General features: G+C 31.9%; 1 protein-coding gene across 9 annotated transcripts in view; it reads left to right on the top strand.

Annotated features, from left to right (window-relative positions):
- The window catches only part of PKP4 (plakophilin 4), a 215,520-nt gene that overhangs the window by 171,394 nt on the left and 24,571 nt on the right, over positions 1-19,555 (top strand). For all 9 annotated transcript variants that reach the window (XM_012544732.3, XM_031960639.1, XM_031960641.1 and 6 more), the window contains 3 exons: positions 1,458-1,674; positions 6,605-6,737; positions 10,822-11,035. In XM_012544732.3, the coding sequence (XP_012400186.1) occupies positions 1,458-1,674; positions 6,605-6,737; positions 10,822-11,035 (564 nt within the window). The remainder of the gene's footprint in view (positions 1-1,457; positions 1,675-6,604; positions 6,738-10,821; positions 11,036-19,555) is intronic.

The following is a 19,555-nucleotide window of genomic DNA, read 5'->3' as shown; positions in this document are numbered from 1 at the left end:
GGAACTAATTTGGATCCTCATTGTTGAAGAAGGCCATGTCCATCAGAATTGATCCTCATATAGTATTGTTGTTGAAGTATATAATGACCTCCTGGTTCTGCTCATTTCACTTACCATCAGTTCATGTAAGTCTCTCCAAGCCTCTCTGTATTCATCCTGCTGGTCATTTCTTACAGAACAATAATATTCTACAACATTCATATACCACAATTTACTTAGCCATTCTCCAATTGATGGGCATCCATTCAATTTCCAGTTTCTAGGCACTAAAAATAGGGCTGCCACAAACATTTTTGCACATACAGGCCCCTTTCCTTTCTTTAATATCTCTTTGGGGTATAAGCCCAGTAGTAACACTGCTGGATCAAAGGGTATGCACAGTTTGACAACTTTTTGAGCATAGTTCCAAATTGCTCTCCAGAATGGCTGGATTCATTCACAACTCTACTAACAACTGCATTCATTTTTTTTAAGAGTTTTAGTTTCAATTTTTTTTTCTCTCTTCCTTACCTCTCACCTCCCCAAAGTAGCAAACAATCTGAAATAGGTTATACATGTCCAATCAATTTTTAGCATATTTCCATGAGTCTTGTTAAGAAAGAAAAAATCAGAACAAAAAGGAAAAACACAAGAAATGGGGAGGAAGAAGGGGAGAATAACTACAAAGGTGAAAATAGTATCTTTTGATCTACATTCAGTCTCCATAGTTCTCTCTCTAGATGCAGATATTTTCCATTCAAAGTCTTTTGGAATTTGGATCACTATATTGCTGAGAAGAGCTTAGTGTATCATAATTGATCATCACATAATCTTGCTGTTGCTGTATACAATGTTTTCCTGGTTCTGCTCCTTTCACTCAGCATCAGTTCATAAATCTTTCTAGACTTTTCTGGAAAAAGCCTATTCATCATTTCTTATAGAACAATAATGTTCCATTACATTCATATTCCACATACATTCATATTACATTTATCCTTAACTTATTCAGCCATTCCCCAATTGATGGGCAGCCCCTTTATTCCCAGTTCCTTGCCACCACAATAAGAGCTGTTGCAGATATTTTTGCACATGTCCTTTTCCCTCTTTTATGATCTACAAACCCAGTAGTGACACTGCTGGATCAAAAGGTATGAACAGTTTTATACCTTTTGGACATAGTTCCAAATTGCTCTCTAGAATGGCTGGATCAATTCACAATTCCACCAACAATGCATCAGTGTTTTAGTTTTCCTATATCCCCTCAAACATTTATCACTTTCTTTTTCATAATCTTAGTCTATCTGATTAGATATTTTTTTAAATGGCTGATTGTGTAAGATTTTACTCATACAAAATAATTGTAACTATTATGCTATTTGAAGCATAGAAGATGTTTTCAGATTATAAAGAAAACACAACTTCATTTAAATATATTATCAGTTCATATATAGATTTTGAAAATCTTGACTTTGTACTAGGTGTTGGAAATCTGCAAAGATCATCCAGCCAGCGAAGCACTCTTACATACCAAAGAAACAATTATGCTCTGAACACAACAGCTACCTATGCTGAACCTTACCGGCCAATGCAGTATCGAATGCAAGAGTGCAATTATAACAGACTTCAGCATGCAGCACCAACTGATGATGGAACAACCAGATCACCATCCATAGATAGCATTCAAAAAGACCCTAGGCAAGTATCAATGACAATTATCAATTATATAATATTGTAAGTTTCATCTTAAAATTAAACTTTGTTGCAATCCTGTAATATCAACAGTTGCCAATAAATATTATTTTGGGTTTTATTTCACATATGATGATCACTGAAATTGATTCTAAATATGAGTTTCTTTTTATTATTACTTTAATCAAAGTGTTAAAAAATGCACGTTATTGTTTAGCATGGTTAGGGCATTGATCAGTGAAGTACTTAGGTAGTCAGAAAGCATTGATAGGAAAATATTCCCCAACTTGATTTGTAGGCTACCACTAAACTTGACCTATTAAATATTAAGCGTGATGATTTGTTGTATTTTAAAAGGGAGGTCTAAATTTTACCATATTGGTGCATATATACTTATTAATCAATTTCTTTTAAAACTTAAATTTTATGAAATTTTTATGAAAATTTATAAATTTTTATGAAAATTCATTTTGTTTGTTTTGCTAGTCAATAGGGATTAAATGACTTGCTTTCACACAACTAGTAAGCGTTAGTGTGTATAGCTGTATTAGAAATCAGATCCTCCAGACTCCAGGGACAGTGCTCTGTCTACTGTACCATCTAGCTGTCCCTACCTTGAAAGATTAAGAAAAGATTTTCCTTTTAATTTTTTAGCAAGATTTTTCTCGATATTTGTATCAACCATTCAGAAATGTACATAATCATTACTTAATTGAAACATGTTAGTTTCTTTAAGTAATGTGCATTTAAAATTTAGGAATAATTGGTAAAACTACTTCTCCCCCCCCCACCCCCACCCCCCAAGGCAATTGGGGTAAAGTGACTTGTCCAGGGTCACACAACTAGGAAGTGTTAAGTGTCTGCGACTAGATTTGAACTCAAGTCCTCCTGATTTCTGGGATGGCACTCTAACCACTGTGCCACCTAGCTGCCCCCCTTTTTATTTCTTAAAAACAGAAAATTGCTACTAAATTTTATTTCTTTCTGATATCTGGATTTCCAGTCCAGTCCTTGTACCTTCTCCCTCCTCATTATAAAGTTATTTTGTTAAATATAAAAGATATTTCAGTATAACCAGTATAAAATATATTTCAGTATAATCAGTATAAAGTTATTTTGTTAAATAACTGAGAACTGTTTGAAATGTATTGATCACAGATCCACCAGTACTACTTCTATTTGCAGTAAAAGCATTTATTTTCTTTTTTTCATCGATGTCCATTTATCAAAAGTTGCTTATTCATAGTCACAGGGGAGGTACTCAAATAGTCTTTATTTTCTGATATTTTACCAAATGATGACAATGACCAATTTATTACAAACTATGATTGTAAGTTAATATTTTTTTTTTAAAAAGTAGAATTCAGATATTCTTGGACCACCCTTCCCTCCTTTCTACACTCAGTAAGATTCTTTACCTGATATAATAATCAAATGTTGCTCAGTAGAATATCACTAAGTTTGGGTGGCATTGCTTGCAATTTTATCTTGACTGAACTTACAAAAAATAAATAAAATGACAGTATTTATTATAGTTAAGAAAAACTATAAAGTGTCTGACCTTTTCTATTTTATATGTCCCCAAAGTCTCCGTTTTTGACCTCTGAATTTATTCACTATAAACAAGAATTTCAAGTATGGTAATGTAGTTCAGTTATTCATAATATGATAATTTCATAGTCTAATGCTTAAAACTATTATGGCTAGCTTTGATGATGTGAAACTTTTTCTTATAATGAACTTCCTAACAGGAATAAATTATTATCTTAGGATAATAATAGTAGCAAGTATACTCATAGAAATTGAAGTCAAGGTGAAATCAAAGTTCAGAATTTGAATTTCAGAAAAGCATGGAATATAAAGTTCTAAAACATTCAACAAAGTGCTAGTTTCTTTACTGAAATTCAGGCTGTGCTTGAAGTCCTAATATAGTTTTAAGTCTTTAAAGCTTAAAACTGCACTAAGACTTTGGAGACATTCTGTATTTTAATTGTATTTCCATTCACTTGTAATCTTCACATGTGGAGAAAGTAAATTATATAACATTAATTTATATCAAGTCAGATTATTATACTTCATTACAATTTGGGTTGTGTTAATATCGTATACCAACATGACAATTTAGCCTTCATTGGATTGCTATCACCTTATCCTTTGTGATTCTTATTCATGTTTTTCCATTAATCTATCACAGATCACCCAAAGTTTTAAATGACACTTACTTAGTTCTTTTCATATTTTATAAATATAAGCATAATTGCTTATTAATGTAAATTGAGGCATAAAACAATTCAGGGAAGCTCGAGTCTGACTTATTTGTCCACCACCTTCTTAATTTCTTGCCATCTTCTTTTCCCTTATTCATCCCTCTCCATTTCTGGAGCTTTGATGAAATTGATTCTTAATTTTCCTTGGATAGTGTATATCAAAATATTTCCCCAATGCTGTCTCTCCAATTGTCAGGGAAAATATCCCTTTTCATAATCTCTACCTCCCCAAGTGTGTTGTTTCCTCTGTTCCTATTAAAACCCCTTGAGAACACAGGTTGTCATTTCTTTTCCTTTCTTCTTTTTAAATTAGTATCTTTGTGTTTGGCACATAAGTGCCTAATAAATGCTTTTTTATTATTCATTCATGAATATAATATGTGGAATCATTTCTCTCAGGACTAATTTTAGCATTAGAATTCTAAACATAGACCATTGAGAAAGTTGTTCACTATTCACACCAAAGGAACAAACCTTAAAGGTTCATGAGGACTTAATAGAAGGATTCAATGAAGCAGCTACCTCCAAAATGAAATTTAAGGTTATGATTTTCTACACTTGATATATAAGTTGACCCCAGTTTTTTTAATAAGATCTTTTAAAACTTAAAAGGGTAACTAATATACTACTCTATAGGTATCTGTTAATGTTCCAAGGACAAATAAGTAGTATTTACTCTTGTTGTATTTTGATTTATGTAGTCTAATTTAAGTCACAGAATATATGTGGCTACATCTAGCAAGAAGTAATCAGATATAATTTTGCTGTTTTACTCTAATTTGTTTTTTAATTCTTCCATATTTCCAATATAAGTACTCTATCTCCACTTCTGTCCATCACATCTTGATACTCCAAAAGATCTTTTTTTAAAATCCATGTAGCTAAACACTAATTCTTATTTTTATTTCTAATATAAAACATATCACATAAACTTGTCAGTCAAGCATTAAGTGAAGAAAGGTAAAGAACAATCTCAGCTTACAAGGGTGTTTTCATTTACATTCTCTTTTTATACATAAGAATAGTTTGTATCAATAAACATAATACTTCTCAAATAAATTATGAAACTGGATCTTTTAAGTGAATTTCTTGCTAAATTTTCTTTGCCAGTGAGAAGGAAACAAGACCTCTTCATTGTCCCCTCTAAACCTCAAGTTTGCAAGAAGAAATTAAAACTGTTCTGTGAAATTGATCAAGAATTCTTTCATACATGGATGGGTAGGAAAAGTCCTCATTCAGACACTCAAAAGACCATAAAGCTAACCTAGGATTATATCTTCTCTACAGACTTAGCTATATTTTTTAGTGGTAACGAGATAAAATAAGAGTTGAATACTTATTGAATTTTTCTTTAATGGGCACTACTGAACAAATCTAAAATATCTAATTTCCTCCCAATTAAGCAACGTTGGTTGTATTATTTCGAAACTGTCTAATCACTATTAAATTTAAGTACTGTGACTACAAGGGATATGAAAAAATAGGGGAGAAGTGGAGGGAAAAGAAATATTGCAATTTGTGAAATCTGTGTTTTATGAATACAAGTCCAGTTCTGTTTATTCAGACATCCAGCTAATGAATATTTATATTCTTCATATGTATTGATCTCCTTGCAAAAATGATGCAATTTGGAGTTATTTTAGATTTTTAAATGTTCGGATTAATGAATAGAATTTGAGCAACCACAGGAAAACCTGATTTAATAAAATAAGCTAAAAGAAAAGATTCTTCTTTCCTTTTAAACTTAATTGTTTTTTTTATTATTTTAAATATAGTTCTTTTCTTTCTTTCCTTTCTTTCTTTCTTTTCTTTCTTTTCTTTCTTTCTTTCTGGGTTAAGTGGCTTCCCTGGGGTTACACAGCCAGGAAGTGTTGAGTGCCTGAGGCCAGATTTGAACTCGGCTCCTCCTGAGTTCAGGACTGATGCTGTATCCACTACACCAACTATCTGTCCCATAATTCTTTTTTCTCACTAATAATACATAGATTCTTGGTGAGTTTGTTTAAACAACTATTTTTTTTTCTTATCCCTCTATCAAGTTCAGCCAACTTAGACTGTTAGATCTATTTTCAAATGAGCCATTTTTCTCATAATGTAACAGATTTATATTTAACAAGCACTCATACTTTTCCAAAATTAGGCCCATAAAATTAGCACAGACTTTCTGATATCCTGCTATTCTTTCATTTTTCACTTCCCTTTTAAGTTTCCTCAAGTCACTAAGCTAAAGAACCCAGACTTATTCTGTATCAAGTACAGCCAACAATTGTTATATAGATATAAGTTCATTAAAATTAAAACTATAGTCTTGTCTAGTTCTATGAAAAAAAAATAAAAGCTACTCTTAAAAAATAGCATTTTATTTTAATGAAACCAATGGGAAGAAGTTTTATATATTATGTTTTTTTTTTTTTTTTTTTTTTTAACTTTTTTTTATTTTTTTTTTTTTTTTTTTTTTTTGTCTAACTATATCTCATTAGTTATATTTTTTTTGGTCTGAGCCTTTGAATAATTTTATCACTGGTTTAAACTTTACAAAGATTTTTGGTACTTTAAGAATTTTTTGATTATGGTGCAAAGGATCTCTTATGGCAATAGAAACAATGATTTCATTGTGCCAAAAGTACAAATTTGAAAAGTTTTGGGGATCTTGTTTTTTTCTCATACAGAGAATTTGCTTGGCGTGATCCTGAATTGCCTGAAGTCATTCACATGCTACAGCATCAGTTTCCATCAGTTCAAGCAAATGCAGCGGCCTACTTACAACATCTGTGCTTTGGAGATAACAAAGTGAAAACTGAGGTACAAGATCTCTGAATGAAAACAAAAGAAAGATCTTCAATTTAGAAGTCTCATAGTCAGGGTATCATTTTATTCAATTAAGTAGTTATTTTACTAAACTTTTATTATTTTGGAATCCTACTACATATTTAAGTTGTTCTCCTAAAAGTTAGAATGATGATCTTGGAGTAATTATTATTTGTTTTTATAATTAGCTTGTTTTAAGGCATAGAAAGGCTAATCAGTTTAACTTCATTAAGAAAAATATTTTCTGGTACAGAGCTTTGGAACAAAAATGTTGTTATTCCTTAAACTTAATAAAAGGAAATGAATATTTTATATTTATATATATATATATATATATATATATAGAAACTATATTTGGTATGATCAGCCTTTATGTCAGTACATAGTGGAGTGAAGCTAATCATGAATTTCTATAAACTTTTAAGTTTTATCAGAAATTATTTTTTCAGAAGCAATACTAAACTATTGATTATTGAGAGCTACACATACTTATCCATCACAGATGTCCCTTAATCTTTGATTTGACAATTAAATTATTGTTTTTATCAGTTTGATCTATAAAATACTATATGGTTGGATACCTAAGAAAGAATACAGAAATTATACTCGGCCTCTTTGGAATATGCTCTGTACTTGACAATTTCTGTTTTCTCTTTCTTTGCTCATCATTCCCTGAACTGAAAAACGGCTATCTTTGTCACATTCCACTTTTTATCCTTCTTTATGATCCAACACAAACTGCTACCTGTTCTTCTCACATGACCTTTTCCATACTGCCTTATACCAACTATCACCTGCAGGTTTGGGTTGAAGGGCAAACTGGATAGTCTAGATTTTTACAGAATATTGCAGCTTGAAGGAAGAACTGTGGGAGAAATGCAGAATAGTACATCCAAATTTTGGATCTTAAATGTGAAAAATCTTATAGTATTTTTACCTCATGTGTCTTATGGTCTGAATTCTTATATCTCGGGAGATTATAACAGAATTGTGGTCTGTGCTAATCTACTATCACTTCCTGCTTGTTAAGCAAACATAATTATTTATAAGACCCTGGAGTGTTGCCCCCTTCTTGTGCCTTATTTTGACATGGAGGGTTGCCCTGTGTCCTCAATGACCATGCCAGGGAACTAAAAGCTCAGACAGCTCCTAACTATCTGGGAAAATGTGCAGTCCAGATTACTATCAAACTAGCCTAGCTACATTTGGAGAGGCACACTACTAGGTTGACTTTAGGTTGCTGAATTATTCAGTCTTTGCAATTTTCAAAAACTATTTGAATCATAGATTGGTAAAAGAAAATTTACAATGGTGAAATTTCAAGTCAATAAAGTATGTTCAAAGTATTGTTAACAAAGTACAAAGAATTTCCATTGAATCATTAAATATCAAAGCTATAAAGAAGTTTACAGATCATCCAGTGCCTTCATTTACAAAGGAGGAAAGTAAGATATTAAAGCTTTTCTTAGGTCAAATTACAGTTATTAACAGGTTTATTAATAGTTTCTTAATGTCTTATGTAGTACATATTTCATTCTGCCATTCTTACCTCTGGTCATTAACTACCTATTGCCCAGCGAGGAAAATCTACCTTCTAGAGGTATGTTAAACACCATCAGTTAAATAAAATCCTAGGTCCCACAAACACAGATACAAGGTTTCAGAAAAACTAGATAGATCTTTGGTGTTGTTATTTGTCATTCAGAAAACCATTTTTGTAACTTAATTTGAGCATAAACCACGTGGCTGTTTTCCTCATTTCTGATTCATTTGCAATCTCTGATGAAGAATAAGGATTACATATGCCCTTCAAAATTTTACTATTTATATTCCTTAATGTGATCTCCACAGCTACCTGAATTCAGATTTTATTTTGATTCATTGTCTTCAATCAAACTACAGTTTGATTGTCTTTATGTAATCTCAAAGCTACTGAAGAAGCTATTTTTGACAGCTGAAACTATTTTGTATCAGCTTCCAACTTGCCCTCCAAAATACATATATTTGACTGAAAGGCATATTTCTTAGTGTAAATTACCTACAAAATTAAAACTAGTTTGACTCCATGAATAGGGATAGAACATTCAACAACATAGCTAATCAGCCCAGGCTGTGTGCAAGATACTGTGAGAAATTAAAAAGAAAACCAAAAAAAAAAGAGGATGAAGTCATTTCATAACAAAGAAGAAATTTTTGAAAATCAGAAACTATGTCTATTTACATGTCAGCAAAACATACAATTCAAATGCACTTGATAAATAAAAAACGAACTAAAATAAAATAAGAAATTTAGGTTTTAAATAGTCCAGTTTAAAAAAAAAAAGAAAAGAAATCAAGTAAGCCATAAATGAAATGTTAAAAAAAAAAAAAAAAAAAAGCCGTTCTCTAATATAATCAAAGACATATGTTTGCAATGGAGCCACACTTAGAAATTTTCTCACTACATTATTTGACATAGTTTTTTAAATGCTAACCACAGCAATAAGATAAGGATGCAAAAATAATTATTATTGTCAAAATAGAGATAAAATTCTCTCTCTTGGCAGGTGATGACATGTACTTAGTAAACCTCAGAAAAATCAGTGATAAAATTGACAGTGAATAGCAGGATTCAAAACACATTTAATCTACAGAAATGATTAACGTTTCTGTGTAGCATGAAGAAAAACCAGGTAGAAATTATAAGAGGAATTCTACTAAAATAAAAACAAAATACATAAAAATCTCTGGGTTAGCTTACCAAGATAGACAGAGACGCGCGCGCACATACATACACACACACACACACACACACACGTGCTCTCACACACTCATGCAAATATATAGGCTATAGAAATTCACAGAATGTCAAGTGTTTTTTGTTTTCTTTTTTCCAGCATGTTTAATTGAGCTAAATTTTTTTGTCTACTCTTTGTGATGTGTCTCTAAGATAAAAGTAGAAGGAAAAATAAATGAAGAAATGTGGGTGGTAATGTAAAAATAATATTTTATTTAAAAATAAAAATAATTTTATGCAGTCAAGATTGATTAAATATTACAATCTTCTGATCTCCTTTAAAGTTTGTTTACTTAAGAATTTTGCTCCCTAGTCCTGGTTAGTATGTGGTATGTGCTTAATAAATGTTAGCCTTACCAAACTTCTCTCTAGTATAGGGCTTTATTACCCCCAAACTGAGGTATTGAAGTAAAGTACTGGCTGGGCTTCTTGCCTCTATTACCTCATTTTTCTAATGAGATCTCTGAAGTTGAAGGACCAGTGATACTTAGGACTTATGTGACGCTGAGTGATTCACTTGTCCTTTGAGATGTCCATCCTACTGTTGTAAACCTCTACACCTCTATTTGAAACCTCATTGGTTTTCACTTATCTAAAATATAAATCCTGTAGTTTAAAATTTTCCACATTCTATCATTGCCCTACTTTCCAGCCCTACTTCATATACCTTCATCAGTGTGCCTGCTAGCTCCTGACATAGCTTTTTTCTTTCCCATGCATTCCCTATGTCTAATTGACTTCTCCCATATCTATCAAAAATATACCCAAATCTGTGAGACTTGGATCAAATATTATATTCTCCATGAAATTTTCTCTGATTTGTGAGCACTTTGCATATTATTCAGTGATGTTCCATTCCTTTTTTCAATTAAATGCTCATATGTTGCATTGGACAGGTAGGTGACACAGTGGTTAAAGTGTTGGACCTGAGGTCAGGAAAAGTAATCTTCCTCAGTTCAAATCCAGTTTCAGATACTAGCTATGTGTCCTTGGACAAGACATTTAGTCCCAATTATCTCAGTTTTTTCATCTGTAAAAAATGAGTTGTCAAAAAAAAATCCTAAAAGGAATCACAAAAAGTTGGACACAATAATAACAAATGTCACATCGCTCTGTTAGTTTTTAAGCTTCTTGAAAACCCTAAAAGTTACTAAGTATAACCTTAGGACTTGATATCATTCTGGACATGATAATGATGATAATAATAAATGTGAAATTTTAGGGCACTTAAAGATTTAAATTATTGGAATTTACTGTCACACATTAACAGTAATGTTGAACTGTTTTCACTGTCTTTTCTAGGTTTGTAGATTAGGAGGAATCAAATATCTGGTTGACCTTTTGGACCACAGAGTTTTGGAAGTTCAGAAGAATGCTTGTGGTGCACTACGCAACCTTGTTTATGGAAAATCAACAGATGAAAATAAAATAGCCATGAAAAATGTTGGTGGGATACCTGCCCTGTTGCGATTATTAAGAAAATCTATTGATGCAGAAATAAGGGAACTTGTAACTGGTAGGTACAGAATATTTTTTTCCTGCTTTCTCAAAGATGCCGTTTCCCAATAATTGAAATTTGAAAACTTTACTATAATTAACCCAGCTTTTGGGCATTGTCAGAGAATTGAATAACTAATCAAATAATCAGGCTGAGTTTACAGTAAAAGCTACTTAACATATAACTATGCAGAATATGATGCAATCTCTCTGATGATGAGAGATCCAGGTGACAACACAGTAGGTAAAATGCTGGAACCTGAAATGAGGAAGAGCTAAGAACAAATCTGGCCCCCCAACTTTTTCATTGGATAACATTGGGATTACATTATCTGTAAAGTTGGGGATATAACTTAACACTCAGAGTTGTTGCAAGGATAAAATGACATATTTGTCAAGTGCTTTACAAATCTTTTAGCACTATATAAGTCTTAGTTATTATTATTATTGATATTTCAGAAGCCAACATGGAAGTGTTGGTTTGTAGTAACTTTTGGTTTATAAAATACCAGGTAAACTACAATTTATCATATTTATATTGTACACAGGACATGAATAATATTTTGAGAATTTCAATAATCAGTAAACATTTATTAAATAAGCAAGTCCTGAGGATATGAAAAGAGATAAAAGACAATTTCCTGACCTTGAGGAACTCACAATCTATTTAATCAGAATGTTTTCTTTTGGAGAAGTAGGAAAAAAAAACTGTCCTTTACCTCTTAAGGAAAGAAATAGAAAGTACATCTGTGACTTCATTAACATAAATAGCTTCCAGAGAGGGAAACTCCTTCTACCTGTGTCAATGAGCACTTTTTCTGTAATTTTTAATCTTTGTAAGTTGGTTGAAACACTGAGAGGAGGCTAATATCCAGGTCACTCAAACAGGATATGCCAGAGGCAAAATTGAACCCAGGGTTTTCTGGGTTCAAGGACACGGCATCTGTCTATTAAGCCACAATTCGTCTCCGTACAAACAACGGTATTCAACATCATCTAAAGCAAACCCTATTCTCCAATTTCCTTGCCTTTGCTCATACATTCCCTCTGCCTAAGTGCTTCTTGCTCCCATCTCTATCTGTTGAAAATAATCTTTAAAATAATTCATTTCCCTCCTTCTCCATGATCATCCCTGATCTTCTCCCAACTAAGGGCTGTAATAGAGCTTACAGCCAAATTATCTGATTAATTAAAGGACTTTTTGAAAAGCAAGAGTATGACAGATATTTTTCATGTTCTTTCCTCATTTAAAAGGGGGAAGGGGAAGGTGCGGAATGTATTCTTTGTTTCTGCTTTGTTTTGCCTGATTAGGAAGTTAGAAATAAGTGATCTAATGAAGTATTCTTTCCTACATTACTTCAGAGACCAATATAGCATACTTTTTGCCCATTGACTTGAAAAGGACCCTAATTTTGAAGGATAGGGACTATGGATAGCTAAATCCTATACCTATTTTATTTAGGAATATAATTAAATTGCTAATGGCATCTAACAGATAAATCTAATATATTTGATGGGTGAACATTTATTGTTATTAAGCCCAAACTATAGTTTTATTTTACAGGTTTTGTTTGTTTGTTTAATGTAATATTCAGTGGCTTTGTTTAGCAAGATGAAAGCTTTGCTTTATTCTAATATATGGATATTTCTATTTTAAAGTACCATTCAGCTATCCTTATGCTCCCTACCTTTTAAGTTGATATTGGGCCTTTCACAAAGGTTATATTGGACATTTCAGGAACCACAAGTGAAAGCCCATTTAATGAAATACCATTCTTTTATCATGTCATCATTAATAATAAATAAATGGATATCAATTTTATGGAAATTGAATTTTTAAGAAATTTAGCTTCAATTTTGAGTTAATATTTATTTTAGTCCAAAGATAATTTAATTTTACTTTTTATGTCTATGAAGTATAGCAGATCATTGAATACAGTTAACAGTCTTTTCTTTTTTAAAGACAGACTTTGTTATTTGCTTTATTTCTAAGACTGGAATCTAGTTAGAATATGTGTATTGTTTGTTTTGAAACATTTTAATAAGATCATAATGCATTATTTTGGACCCAAAATTTTTATTTTTTCAATTGTTATTTTATATTTTTTATTACAACCAATTAGATTACCAGAAATCACCCTTTACTCTTCTCAGGACTTACTTATTAAATAGAGCTGATTCCCAATTTCTCCTATAATGAATTATCCAATGGAAAAAAAGTGCTTGGATTTTGTTTTTCTTATTTTAATTGTTTGGGAGTTTAACTAAGTTTTGTAACAGGATAATGGGGATTTATAAAAAGAAGGAAGGAAATGATCATTTCTGTAGTTAGCATGTCATCAGGTACTTTGTTACTAAGGATTATTATGTTAAATTTGCATCATTGAGATTAGTAGGACATTATTAGAATATAACTTTGTTATACAAAAATTTCTTGGTAATGGTATTTTTTTGTCATGCAATTCTAACCCATATATACGTCTCCTACTATGAAAATGTAATGTTTTGTAAAATCAAAATTCATATTTCTGATTTATTTAAAAGAGCCATAGAAAAGCATGTTTCTTGTCCATTGAAGACAGAGACTTAAAAAGATATGTTGGTCTAGGAAAATAACACTTAACAACTCCTGCTTAAGTGTTTCATGACTTTAAATGACTAAATCTGGCCTAGTCTTCCAGGCATGACTCTGGTCCATAAGACTTGTATTCAAAGTTTTTTTAGCCCTGTAAAAAGCTTCCATATGCTTTCATTCCCTTGACGCAGCTTCCAAAACTCAAGGTCACCTTTATGTTATGCTAAATAATTAGCAAATTAATGAGGAAATGGATAGCACTTACTAAGAATCTCTTGGGATTGGAGGATGCTAATAGTTTTTAGACTGTTAAGTTTTAATTTACCTTTTGATACTCTAAATATGAAATCCGTCATTTCCCAAATATCATCAAATGGACATATTGCTGGAGGAGTTGAATCCAGATACCCTTACCATAAGCAAAACCACAAGAAGGAAGTTGTAGCTAAATGTAAAGTTGGTTCACACGTAAAGCAATTGGTTGAGTTATTTTGGTGGTGGTTGTATTCCCAAAAGCGTCAAGAATTTTTATCATGGGATATTTCTTAATCACATGTAACAAGAAATGTTTATATTTGCAAAAGGACCATTGTGAAAGTAATTGTGGCTATATAACAACATCACTTGCATAGGATGACATGGAGAAATACTGTAAAGAACTTAAGACCCTCCAAAGCACTTCAACAAATGCCCTGGTGCTTAGCTATTTCAATGCAAAGGTGTGGGAATCATTGAGAAAAGGCAGGGGAAAAAATGGAAAAAGTAATGAGAAAAAATAATAAACATAGTTTACACAGAAACTCATATAGAGTATAAACATCACTGTGTAGCTGAGGTTGAGTAGAGTAGGTCATAAATAGATGTAGATATATAGTGGGAAAAAGAGAAATAACTGAGTAAAAGACTATGGAAGAATTCGCTCTTCCCACAAATAACAGTGAAAAATAAAAGGGGGGTGAGATCAAATAATCAAGAAATCTAAAAAAAGAAATATCAGCATACTTTCATATCTAGCCTGGCACAAAAAGCTGCCCAAAATTCAGGAGTACTAGGTGAGGGATGATATCTGTAAAGTCAGCACTGACTCGGACAAAAAGCCAAAAATCTATAAGAGTAATACAGAGTGGGGAAAGAGATTGTAGAAGAATACAATATTGCTCTGACCCAAAGGGAAACATAATAAGGAGAAAAGAATCAGAGTTCTGATAGGGAATCTTTTAGTTTATCAGTGCTCTTAAATATATTAAAGGGTGTTGAGACTCCTTGTTAAGCACAAAGGAATTTAATGTCAGGATGATTAAACAGTGGTTGCTCAGAAGTGATTTAGCCTGCCTCAGCAGTAGGTCCCAAATCAAAAATTTACGCTGAGGACATTAGTAAGCAGTAGAAAACCTAGAAAATGATAGTAACTCTAGAAAAACTACAAGCAGAGTTGATTGGCCATACCTACTAGTGTACCTGCAAAGAAATTAAGTTGTAGATTTTTTAAATAAATGTCAAAAAAAAATTCTTCCTCTTTGGAGGAAAGAATTAGAGGGAAAATAAGCTTTGAATGAAAAGTGGAAACTTTAATCAAGCACAGATTCCCTAAAAATGAGAGTTATTAAACAGAACTCAGTGATTCCATGAGACGATGAAAAATATTAAAACAAAATTAAAAGATTACTATCAAAAGCAACTAATCTGGGAAACAGATCAGAGAGAGATAATTTAGATGATCAGATTCCCTCAACACCATGACCTAAAAAAATCCTCCATCTCCTATTTCAAAAGTCCTAAGTAAAAATTGACTGTATTTATTAGAACTAGAATATAAAGTGAAAATAGATTCCAATAACTCCTGGAATGGAACCACAAAATAAAAACGCTTAGAAATGTCATAGGCAAAATCCAGAGCTTCTAGATCAAAGAAAAAAATACTGATGGCAGAGAGAAATAATTCAAATACCAGCCTACAACCAGGAACACAAAACTTGGCAGTAGCTACTATTTAGAAAGAAAATCTTGGAATATGATCATCAAAAATTTCAGCAACAAAAACTTACAATCAACAAAAACTTAACCTGGAAAGTTTAGAATAATTCTACATGGGGGAAAATATACCTGTAATAACAGAAAGAAGACTTTGCATCACTGCCATTGAAAAGATCAGAGCTCTGAATTACAAATATAGGTATCGAGAGAAACTTAGAAGGGTAAATATATATTTGAGTAATCAAAGAATCCAAATTATGCCAAAGTCTTTTTACCTTTTCATAGAGGAAAAAGAAACAAGTATGGCTTCAGAATTATGTAACACAGAAATTAATACAATGAGTTGGTTCTGTCTGGATAGAATTTGTTTTTTTCTTTTCCTTTTTTTTTTTTTAATTATCCTTTAATGTGACACTGCTAGATCCTGAGTAATCCTTATTGTGGCTCCTCTATATTTGACTTGATGTTTTCTAGCAGCTTGTTTTTCCTTGGTCTGATAATTCTGGAATTTAGCCACAATATTTCTTGCAGTTTTGATTTTAGGGTCTCTTTCAGTAGGTGATCGATGAATTCTTTCCTTTTCTATTTTACCCTCTCTTTCTATAACATCTGGGCAGTTCTCTTTGATAATTTCCTGGAAAATAGTGTCTAGGCTCTTTTTTTTCATCATATTTTTCAGGAAGTCCAATAATTCCGAGATTATCTCTCCTAGATTTATTTTCCAGGTCTGTTGTTTTCTCAAGAAGGTATCTGACATTTTTTTCCATTGTTTCATTTTTTTTAGTTTTGCTTGACTGATTCTTGGTGTCTCCTTGAGTCATTCAGTTCCATTTGTTCAATTCTGATTTTTAATGAATTATTTTCTTCACTTACTTTTTTAATATCTTTTTGCTAATTGTCCAGTTGAGCTTTTGAGTTATTTTGTTCTATGGAATTTTTTCCATTTTGCCCATTTTATTTTTTAGAGAGCTATTTTCTTTTTCCAATTTACTAATTCTGTTTTCTTTGGAGTTGTTTAACTTTTCCACATCACTAATTCTGTTTTTCAGGGATTTTATTTCTTTATCCACTCTGTCTTTAAGTGAGTGGGATGACTTCTCCAGACTCTCTTGCCAAGCTTCCCTTTCCATTTCACATTTTTCTTCCAGCTCTCTTGTGAGAGCCTTTTAAATTTCTGCTATGAGAGCCTTGTGTGTTGAGGATCAGATCATATCTTCCTGTGGGAGCTCTCTTATACCAATAATATAATAATTCTAACCCAAAAAATATGTGCATACATACTGTAGTTTATTTTATTTTTGATGTTTTATAAGAGGAAATGAATACTTGTAAGAGAATCACTAGCATGCTAAATTTGGATGTAATAATACCTAAGTCAAGTTCTCCCTCTTAACATGTATTATTTATGTAGTTCTCTGAATCTTCATTTTCTTTTTTCTCAAGCAAATGATCTTACCTATTTCAAGGTTGTTATGGAGCTAGATGAGATAAAATATGTAAATTGCTTTATATGCTTTTAAAACTATAACATACATATATAATTGCAGTTATTACTATTTTAATATCAGGAGGAAGAATCAAAATGAAAAATAACACAGTAGAAAAAACTCCAGTCTGACCTATATAAACAATTTATTCATTTCCTCAAAATGAAAAATGATTGGAAGAACATCAGCGCAGGATTATAATAATTTCATACAGATTAACTAATGTAAATCAATTGTCATTTAAAAAAAAGACCAAGAGATTCTAAAAACCAGCTTAGTAAAATTAATCACCAAACCAAGAGCAATACATTTAGAATTTCATCTTCTAAAGTGAACATCGTACACAATAATATCAGTATTGTTCAATGAAGAACTGAATGACTTAGCTATTCTCAGCAATACAATGATCAAGATGATCCCAAAGGACTAATGATGAAGCATATTATCTGCCTCCAGAGAAAGAACTGTCTATTGTTTGAATATAGATTGAAGCATGCTATTTTTCACTTTCATTCTTTTTCTTTTGAGTCTTCTTGTGCAAAATGACTACTATGGAAAGGTTTTGCATGGTGGTATATATATGTAACCTATATCTAAATGTTTGAGGAGGGAGGAATAAATGTTTTAATATTTAAGAGTTGTAATTGACTGCGTGGGGCAAGGGAGAAGCAGAATTTTACTTTAGATGTGGCAGGGAGACATTTAAGGAAAAATTAGACCCAACTAAGCAGTCATCTCAGAGTCATTAAGGATGAAATTAAAAAGAGGGCAGCAAGTATAAATCTCCCTCTTGCTAAAGATAAATATTGATTCTTCAGCAATGTGACAGCAGAACCCCATATCATTTTATAGAAAAAAGTAGAAATGGTAATAAAAGCAAAAAAGAAGAAATTTAAATAGACCAAGTATATACAGAAGAGGTTCATTCTGGAGGTGATATAATTATCATAAAAGGAAATTGAGAGAACATAGCTATTGACTTGTGCCTAAATTCCCATCAAAAAAATTTTGCAAGTGATAATCTATAGGAAGACATCTTGAACCATCACAGTTAACCCTAAGCTGTAGGGAACACAAATTGCATTACACTTAATAATTATTGACTAAAAATAGCATTAATTCAGTAACGCAAAATGCTTGTGGCTCTTGTATATATTTCAAAATTATTCAAGTTGTCTTGAAAAATAAAACAGAAAACTTTATTTGACACATGTCAAACATGCATAGATAAAGGTATATACATTTGCCAGAAGTGTTTGGTAGTGTTGTGGAAGTGATTAGTGATTACTTCAAGGTGAGATTTCCCAAAGATGATAAAGTGCTCCAGATGTTCCCATTTACATGTGACATGCTGATTATATCAAGCCTTAGAACATTTCAAGGCTCCCTTAATGAGCTTCCTAATCAATCTAAAGATTTTTGCCGAATTATCCACAGAGGGAAAACTATATGAATAATGGCTGATGTCCAAATTACGATGAAAATGAATAACCATTAGTTTGGTCCATTGTACATGTATATATGTGAATCAGATAGGATGTCCCAGAACTCTTAATATACTAAGACTTTTGGAACACTCTTTAAGAGTGAAATGCATTTTAGACTTTACTCCTACTACTCTCAACCAGACTCCTGGAATCTTCCCTGATTTCAGTTATCATAAACTTTAATAGTTATATATTATTTATAACTTAAAACAAATGTATCTGTGTTGTGTAGTGGATATGGATAGAGTGCTAGACTTAGAATCAAGTAATTTTGAGTTCTGATCTGACCTCAGACATTGGCTTAGACAAGTCACTTGATCTCTTGTCTGCCTCAGTTTCCTCATCTGTAAAATCAGAGTAATAGTAGTACCTACCTTGCAAGACTTCTGTGAGATTCTAGTGAGATCATTTGTAAAGCACTTAGCAGAGGAACCGGCTTGTGGACACTTAATATATACCCCACTAAAATTGCAGTGAGAGTATACATACATATCTATAATCATTGAATTGGGTCAAGAACTGAGCAAGAAGAAAAAAAACAAACTTTAACCCTTGATGTTTCTATTGGGATTAAAGGCAGCAAATCATGGAACACATGGCAATGGATAGGGGAATGTTGGCTATGGGCATTTTAAGGAATTACAAAGGTGAAGCAGGTTAATGAATATCACCAAAGGAAAATATGAGCAAAATAGAATATAGGTTGGTCACATGATGAAAATTATGGGTAATTTTGAACCTTTTAGTCAATTGTGTTACTATGAAGTTGGTATCAGGTGAATAAAACCATTTGGGAAAATCCCTGTTCCCATTTTTTATTTTCATCAAAGATATCCTTTTATATATGCATAAAGCATTCTTATATGAAGTTGAACATATGAGCCTATGAATTGATTTTCTTTCATTTTCCTTTTTGGAGGAGCAATGCTATCTTCTAAACTTTTGCAGTTAATGTTGATAAAGTCATATCTGCCTTTTCTACTTTTTAGTGTAGATGTCTTGTTTGAATATGTTAA

Source organism: Sarcophilus harrisii, chromosome 3 (genome assembly GCF_902635505.1).
Source record: "Sarcophilus harrisii chromosome 3, mSarHar1.11, whole genome shotgun sequence".
Classification (NCBI taxonomy): Eukaryota; Metazoa; Chordata; class Mammalia; order Dasyuromorphia; family Dasyuridae; genus Sarcophilus; species Sarcophilus harrisii.
This window is presented reverse-complemented; position numbering and strand designations above follow the sequence as displayed.